We start from the raw sequence: 9,665 nt of genomic DNA on the forward strand, positions 1-9,665 counted from the left end.
TTAAGTAAAAATATTTTTGTTGTCTTTTTAAAACATTCGTTGATTGTTTTATCACGCGAATTCAATATATAATTAAACAACGAATGTTTTCTTGACACTTATTTTATTCAAAAATATCTTGGTCTGAAAAATACATGTGTTACCTCTTGTTCGTTCATTTTCATTTTTTTTTTTTTCTTTTCTTTCTTTTGGTATATCATTGTATCATACAATAACAATCGCTCGTCGAGTAACACGTAGTTGCAAATGCAATGTATCCATTGTTAAAATAATTCATCATTGTATCGTCTTAACTATGATGCTCGTGCGAATGGCCACACGCACAAACATCCTTACGCTAATCAATTAACATTCGTGGAAAGATCAAACGCCGTTTTCTTAACCCAGGACAGTAGGATAGAAATGATTTTTCTCTTAAATATTCATCGAGTTTTAAGAAATTATTCGATTGTTACTACCCTGGGTTAAGGGGATCGGGTGGTTGAAAGAAGTTCAGAAGGAAGAGATAAAATACTGCTATTTTCACGAACATTCAAAGTCTTTGGTTCTATGATAACGCGGTAAAAGCCTTATCTTAGTGCAGGCCTGCTCAGCAAGTTGCCCCACGGGGCATTTATCCTTTCGTTCGAGCCTATGGATAATCAAATGACGGGAGAGATAGGGGAGAATTGGGAATAGAGGACGAAATTTCCACTGGAGGCATTTAATTTGCTAACCAAATCTATGGGAAATCATATGATGAAAATGCGACCATAACAATGAATAGTAGGAAAGGAAGGAAGTTGCCCCAAGGGCACCTAATTTGGACAATCCTCAAACCTATTATGTATCAATTACGTTGCTTCTGTCCATGGATGCCATTAATGCCCGACACCACACTTGCTGTGCAGGCCTGGCTTAGTGCCATCCGCAATTACTCTTGTTCTAATCTCAAACATTCAAACATTTGAAAAAATCTTGAACAATCGCAGATAGAAGGGGTTCAACGAGGATACCGTCATCCATCGTTGATTTAGGTTGTCAAGAAATTAGTATGAATAATTTCATACTACAATATAGAATTTTTCTATAGATTCAATATTTAACGAAGTAATTAATTTCTCCATAGGGTGATTAAAATAACTATTTTATCTGAAGGAAAGGATAAAGTTTCAATAGTTTCATTTTGTAACATTAGCCCTCGTCGTTCAATGGCATGATTAATAAAGAATATTTAGTGTGTTTTATGCGAGACTGCATACGTTAACCCGTAAAAAATTATTTAAAATTCTAATTTTTCGACAACCGTTCGATTTTAAGATCGTTTTCTTGAGCAATATTATCTACCTCCGCTCACATTCGTAAGACTATTAAGAATAAATATTAGAAAAAAATGTCTGGCGGAAAGATTTCGATTTCGATTTTGGAACCTTAACTCTTTCATGCATTATAGTTGTCTGCAATAAAAAAAATCCCAAAATAATACTTTTCGCTCTAATTCTTTGGTACACAGGAACAGAAAAGATTCCATAAAGTTCAGTAAAATCATCTGTAAAACCTTTGTAAAACGATAAAAGTTCCATTTACTGATAAATTAATCTAAAAAAAGGTATCGGTGAAAAGTGATGATAAAAAAATTAAAAATTTCTTCCGCATGAAAAAGTTAAAAATGAAATTCATCGTGACAAGTGAAGAAGCCTAATATTCTTCAAATATCCGGTTATGATAAATGAACACGGACGAATCAGAGATCAAAGAGAGTTCAAACAACGCACCTATCAAGTCTTTGTCAGGTAAAATTTGTAATAGCACTTATATACACGAAATTATCCTATAAATTTCATAACATTTATCGGCAGTATTCTATTATTTTCTATTGGTACTCGTTCAGAGATATCGTTTATCCTAATGGCAGATTGGCTTTTCATTACCATTGCTAATAAAAAAGAAAACTGCACTCGAAATTCGTACTCACGAAGAATCCTTTGTACGAAACTCGAGTTTCATCCCCATTGTTGTCATCGTCATAGACTAGAACCAGTAAACAAACTATTTTCTTTAAAGCTAGTTTACACGAGACAGTCACGGTGTGCACTTAAAAGTTACTTCACCCCCTATTTTTTTTTTTCCTCTTTTATGTATTTCTTATAACGCTTTTACTAATTTAGACTCTCTCAGGCTCTATTACTGTTTAGCGGACGATCCCGAAGAATGAAATATTGATATTTCATTCAAGCAATGGAACTTAACTATAGTTCATAGCTCTTCAACGCGTGTCCGCTTTGAATACAAATATAAGGTACTGCTTGCTTGCATACTAATTGCTAAATCGTGATCGAAAGTCTCATGAATTCTCCCTTCTCGGAATGAGAACCTGACTAATCCTTTAAGTTAATTTTTATGAAAAAATTCAGATCAATACATACCAATTAGAAACTCAATTTAATTGCACCTGAATACCTTCAGCTAGCTCAATTACCATTTCTTCCTTTTTTTTTTTTTTACCTTTTGTATTTCTTCAAGTTCTAGAATATACTCCAATTCCTAGTACACGTCTAACACGTAATTTTCTATTTTGTGCTAACTCCAACGCCCCTCGTTAAACAGCCTTTATTGCTTTGGATTTTAGACGAGTTTTGTCTACGACTAAGATGGCATTAAGTACCTTGTATTCTGAGGCAGAATCTCGTTCATATTAACAGCCTGTTGCTGCAACACGTTCGCCTCCTTCATCGCTTGTTCTTTAAACGTCGAGAAGGTGTGCAACAAATTCTGATCTTTTTGAAGGTTCTGAATGTACTGAAGGAAATTAGGCTCCTGTTTGATAAAGCTACCATCCTTCAATACGAAACTAACTTCCTGTTTAGGCATATTGGAAACTTCGGGAGCCTTCTCAAAGGATTCCTTCTGCTCGACGAAAAACGGCTCCTTCTTCATTCTATTTCTTCTGATTCCTAAATGCGTTTGAGTATGTTTATTCAAGTGATCCTTCCTGGAGAAGGCTTTTTGGCACACTGAGCAGGAGAAATTCTTGTCGCCAGAATGTATAACGTAATGCCTCGTTAAATGTTCGTTCCTCTTGAACGCTTTTTGACACACCGGACATTTGAACGGTCTCTCGTCCGAATGGCCACGCATGTGTTGATCTAGATGCTCTTTTCGTTTCAACATAGCGCCACATTCTTTGCATTGATACTTACGTTCCTGAAAAATTAAATTCACATTGATTTAACCCGTCTGCATTTGTAACTGAACATGTTTGGGATAATAGATACATACTTGTATGTGAACTTGTATGTGTTGCTCAATTTCCGTCTTATCCGGAAATGCTAAATTGCACTCTGGACAACAATAGAGAGTCGAACCATCTAACCCAACGCTAATTTTTATTTCACCGGTTTTTGCCCGGAATTTCATTTTCTTCTCAGTTTTCGGAGAGTCCGTTTGTATCTGCTGTTCAACCTTAATAGTTTGTACCGTGTTTTCGTTCTCTTGTGGGCTCTCTATGTGCACATTCAGATCATTTGGATTAATAGACACCATCATCTGATCCGAATTCATGTAAGTGTTCCCATTTTGCAACTGAGTATTTCTGAACACCGGAACACTGGGAATGTTGAGAATGTTGTTTTGAGAGTGTTCCACCTTCTCCTCCTCTGTTTTTTCCTTCTTCACTTGCTCTGTTTGCAACTTAATTAATTGCTGCAATGTTAGTGGAAGAGTAGTGGCTTGTAATTTTTGGAAGTACTCTGCCATGGCACTTTGTTGCTGAAGTTGAACTTGAGAATCTTGCTGAAATATTATATCTTTAATTTAACAGATGCATGTACAACTTTCTAAACATTTAAGCTGCTAAAGTAAAACCATCTACCATAGTTGGGGGTTTCATCTCATTCTCACTCCTTGTATCTAAATCTTGTTTTATATTCTCAGGTTGAGATGTCGATGGCAAATACATATTGGGTATGATCCTTACTGGCAAATTATTTGACTGAACGCTAAGTATTGAATTATTTTGATTGTAATTAGGAATGTTGATAGTTTGAATGCCCTGCTTTTCACAAAGTTGCATCAAAGTGTTTGGATCTGGCCATGCAAGTATTGGTCCTGCATATTTGTTAGTTGAATTCACCTGAAATAAAACATCCTATTAGTACATATAAGAATCGATTAAAAACAATAGATGTTTCATTCATTAAGATCATCAGTCTTACAAATAAACTCTGTTTTGCGTGATTTACTGGGGCGGTCGTATAAACAAGCGTTTGTTCGATTTGAGTATGATCACCGCTTGTAAATTTCGACAAGGGAATTACGTTTGAACGGGATGTTAATTCCGAAAATTGCGGGAGAGATCCATGGACAAGATTGTTCCCCGAAAAATCCATTTTGCCGCTGATGAACGTGAAAAAATACGCGCGCCTTTGCGATTAAAACATGCGAACGTTTCTAACCTATATCTACCGCAAGTAACAAACACAAGCGATGGCTATTATCACGTTTTCAGTCTCATATTTCTCGAGTCGCGTGAAAATACACAGGATACCGTCGAGACGAAACATCGGTGGATAAACACGAGACGACTAATTAAATTAAAAATTTCTTGAGGAGTGACGATACATTACAACGTACGCCGCGTCCTACGCGATGCTCCAACATGGCTGCAATAAAGCACTATCTCTGAAACTGTATCTACTATCTTCCAATATGCCAAAAATCCTTCTGAAACTATCAATTGGAACACACCCACCTTTGCACCAGTTAATCATACATATATCTTTTAGAAAAATAATGTAAAACAATGAAACATTTTTATTTACTTTCGAAAAAAATGTGCAAGGAAAAAAATGAGTTTATTACTTTGGCAAGACTGAGATGCATCTTTCTGTTTACAAAAGACGCCTGACATACTTCAATTACTACAAAACCAAAATAAACACTTCATCGTAGGTTTTTCTCCCCGAGACAAAATAAGAAAATACATAAAATTAATAATTAAAAATGGTATTAACTTATGGATGAGAGTTTGAATGAGCGAATAAATAGGTTACGAGAAAGAAGTCGATTTTTCTTAGCACAGGTAGAGGTGAATTCTAAAAAGGTTAAGGAACTTAGGAAACTATATTCGCAAAATTTGTGAGTATTACTTATAATTATGTTTCATTTGAATATTGTTCATGACCTTAACTATCCTGTCACTTACAGGTCATCAAGAGAAGGCTATAAAACTCATACAAATGATCCTAGCTTACTCAATAAAAGAAGTATTAAATCATGGAAACTAAGAAATGATTCCAAAGGAGTTGGAGCTGCTTTATGTTCAGATTACTTCTGTAATAGTCCAAGACAGCCATCTACATCAATGCCTAATATACCAACAACCAAAAGATTATTAACATCCACAAAAAAACATTCTGAAAATCAATGCTGCTTAGAGCACATTAACAGAAAGCCAGTAAAAGAATGTTACTGCAATCCTAATAACAGAAAAATTCAGTTAAGATCAGGGAGAACTCAACATAAGCAACGTTCACCTTGCAAATACCATAAAAGTCACACATATACCAGTGCAGTGACTATAGAAGATAATGAGAAACAACTCTTAACTTCACCAATTAGTTGTGAAACTTTAAGAAGGTTACAGAAAATAGACTATGCACCCAGGTCTCAATTCTTGCGAAATGTCCAGAGCAAAGTTTCTCTCTTACAATCAACAGCTGCTAAAGGAGATTGCCCAGAAATATGCTCCAGATCACAATACTATCATAAATTTATGTCTAGACAAGCCAAACCTCAGGATGAAAAATCAGAAAGGAAGAATCACTTGACAAACTCTGAATCATTACCTAAAATGCCCATAACTTTGGAGCCTAGTAAAAGTAAAAGTTCTGAACTGGAGAATGTAGATAAGCTTAGCAAAGGAATTCAAGTGTCTTTGAAGAAACAACCAAAACCAAAGGCTGTGGTCAAAAGAACACTCTCCTCTAAGAAATCTGTACCTGATTTAAAAAAGTCAAGTTCGAAATTATCGACTAAGAGTAAAAGGATATCTATTAACAAGGACTGCCCGTGTTGCCATAATAATAAGTCACAATATTCTAAAACTACTCCTGAAAATTACGTCGTTTCAGGAGATTATCAACCTACGGTCTGCATAAATAAAGACCAAGAAGAAATTGATAAAGAACATCTTTCCGACCAAGAGATCAGAGAATTAAGAAAATTTCGTGAACAGAATTATTTCGACACCCATGGATCGAATCATACTTTAGTCTCGTCTAAGTCCTCTGGTTCGCTAGAACAATATTTTTTGAACGACAGACTGTTTCCGGAAGCCGCGAAGAGGATCCACAAGAAGGACTTGGTTGTAACAATGCCAGCTTGTGCCACCGTGCAACGAAAACGAATACACTATTTTCCTCGCTACATTGTTCGTCAAGAGAAAAACAATTTCAATAGCAATTGCAAAAAGAAGCGCTACCAATCGTGTCCTTTAACCGGTCATGCCATTGATCTTGGGATCACAAAAATTAGGTCTCCTTTAAACAGTTTAGCTCTTAAGTACCAGAAACGACTGCCTTGATTAATTTATAGAAAATACTTAGAACGATCGTGTTCGGTAGCACGTGAATTTTGTATAGAACTTTCAATGTAAATTGTATTTATAAAATCATGTATGTACGTGATCTTATCCACGACAGGAAATCTTGTAGAATCTACTGTTTTTCGTGGTCATGATGGATTCGTGACCTATAACGAGTTCAAGCTCGCGGAATGTAAATTTTTATTGAATAAAAGATGCCCAATGAAGATGCCGTTCTTTTACTCGTAATGTGTCAGTAGTTAGACTCTGAACTCTCTCTTAAATTTGAGTTCTCTGAAATTTTTCCCTTCGACTCGCTCCTTACGCTATGCTTCTCTATAGACACCAAGGATGTTATGTATTTATCTATTCATCTGTAAGACGAATTGTTCCTTTTTGCGCATAGCGGAAAAGGAAAAAAGATTCTATCTTTGCATGCAGCTCGAGCACGAGAAGAAAAAAAAGCATGAAGAATTGTTCTTTGGTAAATTACAAGTACGTGATGACCATGACTAAATAGTCTGACCAGTGTGTGCACCTTCTGTGACCTTCATTCTTTGAGACGAAAATTTGTTTCTTCGAAAAGACATTTTTATTTTTTTTTATTTTAAAAAGTGGCATCTTTTTTAGAGGGTAGATCACGTACTTTAACTTTCCGCCTGATACTTTCTAGAATCAGGATTTTTCGGGATTAATAATGAACGGGCTTGTTAATTGATTTTCGGTCAAGAACGTCGATCATGTAATTAAATATTCGTTTATGGAACATTGAACCTATAGGACGTCGAGCTCATTAAATACCGATACGTCGTGTTGAGGAGCAATATCGTTAATGAAATACTTGGTACAAACGAAAACTGGTTTCTTGGTTTCTCAACGAAACAGAAAAATGATTGAGAAATAATCCAACGATCAAGAGTGTAATAAAGGGTTAATAATAAATGAGAAGGGGAGCAAGGATATTTGGATTTACGTAGAAACAAATGAGTTTCTTATTCGCGAAGAAAGTGTTGTTGAAAAACAGTGCTGGTTAATGCATTTCGTTGTTGAATAAATTAAAGCTGGAACAGGACATCAGTATTTACTTCTATCTGATTCATTCGTAAATCGCGCGTTATCTGGTATTAAATGTTGAAGAGAAAATGCGATTGCACTTTAAGCTTTTAACAGCCAGAAAACCTGTCGCCCTTGCGAGGTGATTTACTGATGCGGCTTCGCTTGTGATGGAAAACAACTCGATTAGGTTCCATTTGTCACATTGTAAAGTTAGCGTTCAGTTTTGCGAACGGAGGTTTTTATGGTGTTTCGTAATCACCATTTAACTATTTAATTGCTCGGTTTCGCGGTTACCTTGTTATCCCTTCTTTTTCATTTTGTTGATTTCAGAAGAAGAAGAATTATATGTCCTTTTTCATCTTTCTTCTTTGCAATTTCCAATTCAAGGAATTTCATTTTCATATCGCACATACTTTATGCAACGTAACAAACATCAATTTGTAATTATAGTTTGGTTTCACAGTTGCCTTGATATTTATTCTTCCTTGATACGCATTTTTTGTTTTGTTAAATTACACTTGTAGATACAGAACGATTCAAATGAAACTATAGAGTTTCTGATGATATATCAATTAGCAGACATTATAATAAAGGATATGTTTCTCATTAAGAGGTTTCTAGAATCTTAGAAGTCCTAAGACCATGAGCTTGGTGAAGGGCCAAAGAGAGCAAGAAAAGCTAAAAAACAAGGTTGCAGACCGGTCAATGACATTTGACAAGGCAAAATCTGTAATTTTGACGATGATGACCGTGAACGATCGTGGAACAACAACTTTCGAGTCATCCACCGGAAATTTTTGATCACCTTTCGATCAGAATTCTTCCATTTGAATTAACAGAATAATTTATATAATATTTAAAATATTAATTCACTTAATAATAAATCATACTGATTTCTGATCACTTCTATCTACGAAGATTTCATCATTAAAATAATTGGATCTGAGCGAATAACAATCATCGTCTGAAATTTATGTAAATCAGTCACGAGTATTCAATTTTCTTGGACTGGTCTTATCTTGTTATTTTTCTGGCATCTGATGTCTTTATTTAAGCGAAAATCTCTTACATCATCATATCATTTCACGTGTATATTAATATATCAAATAGTTAGGAAGAAATTGATTTCTATTACAATGGTAGCTTGGAATTGATACAAATTGTTAAAAGTGTAAATGAAAAATAATTGTCTCAATAGATATGTTATCCTTGTTATACTTTTAAATCAGCGAACTCGCGTCAGACTGCAAAATGGAAATTTTGTAAAAAACATTATAACATCGGATTGTCATATAAAAATTAACTCAATGGTATTCGCAGTGTTCGATTTGAATTTCAAATTCATCGATCAATGATTGTTGAAACGGTGTTACTCATTGCTAACGTCTATCATTAGCTATAAAAAACAGATATCGTCTTTTTTAACAAATACTTCGTATTGGATTAACGTTGTTTGAGATCAGTGAACCTTGAAGAAGCCCTCGATGACCGTGAATTGATAACCTTGCTCTTTTCGAACCAGGTAAAGCTGTGCATATTTAATCGAACGTTCATAGTCTATCAAGGTAATAAATCGATGATATATCAATTTTACATCATTTACCGAAGGATCGATCCTACTGACTTTTGGCGAACGCACTCTGCGATAGGATTTAGGCCTTGATGATGTCGATTTCAAAATATAATTTTCCCTAATTATTAGTTAATGCCGCACTACCATAAGAACTCTAATTAAGTGTTGGTAATGAGTTCTCGAAACTTCATTAAAGTTACAATGCAACAGATTTATTTAAACACGCGTGATTTTCCAATGGCATCTGTCATCTTCATCAAATCGTTTTTTCGATATTTTGCATCCTTTTGTTTTTATCGTACTGAATCATGTTTATGTATTAATAGCCATACAAAACTAACTTTTACCACTTTTTCTATCCTTTTTAATAGACAGATGTCATTTTATTCTAATTGACCGCAGACAAATGTTTATTAAGTTTTTTCTACTTAAAATATTTATATCTATAGCAAAATAATTATTGGTCGTTTATCA

General features: G+C 34.8%; 2 protein-coding genes across 2 annotated transcripts; one reads left to right on the forward strand and one right to left on the reverse strand.

Annotated features, from left to right (window-relative positions):
- Positions 1 to 86: 86 nt before the first annotated feature.
- Positions 87 to 4,747, reverse strand: LOC117604776 (uncharacterized). Its single transcript, XM_034325237.2, has 4 exons — positions 4,194 to 4,747; positions 3,851 to 4,111; positions 3,259 to 3,771; positions 87 to 3,183 (listed from the first exon to the last, which is right to left on the reverse strand). Exons 1-4 carry the CDS (start codon positions 4,365 to 4,367, stop codon positions 2,626 to 2,628), a joined length of 1,506 nt encoding a protein of 501 aa, XP_034181128.1. The 5' UTR covers positions 4,368 to 4,747; the 3' UTR covers positions 87 to 2,625.
- Positions 4,748 to 4,782: 35 nt separating this feature from the next.
- Positions 4,783 to 6,901, forward strand: LOC117604777 (uncharacterized). Its single transcript, XM_034325239.2, has 2 exons — positions 4,783 to 5,115; positions 5,185 to 6,901. The coding sequence occupies exons 1-2, from the start codon at positions 4,994 to 4,996 to the stop codon at positions 6,560 to 6,562; spliced, it is 1,500 nt and encodes a 499-aa protein (XP_034181130.2). The 5' UTR covers positions 4,783 to 4,993; the 3' UTR covers positions 6,563 to 6,901.
- The last annotated feature ends 2,764 nt before the right edge of the window (positions 6,902 to 9,665 follow it).

The sequence above is a fragment of the Osmia lignaria genome, chromosome 5 (genome assembly GCF_051020975.1).
Source record: "Osmia lignaria lignaria isolate PbOS001 chromosome 5, iyOsmLign1, whole genome shotgun sequence".
In the NCBI taxonomy this organism is placed as follows: Eukaryota; Metazoa; Arthropoda; class Insecta; order Hymenoptera; family Megachilidae; genus Osmia; species Osmia lignaria.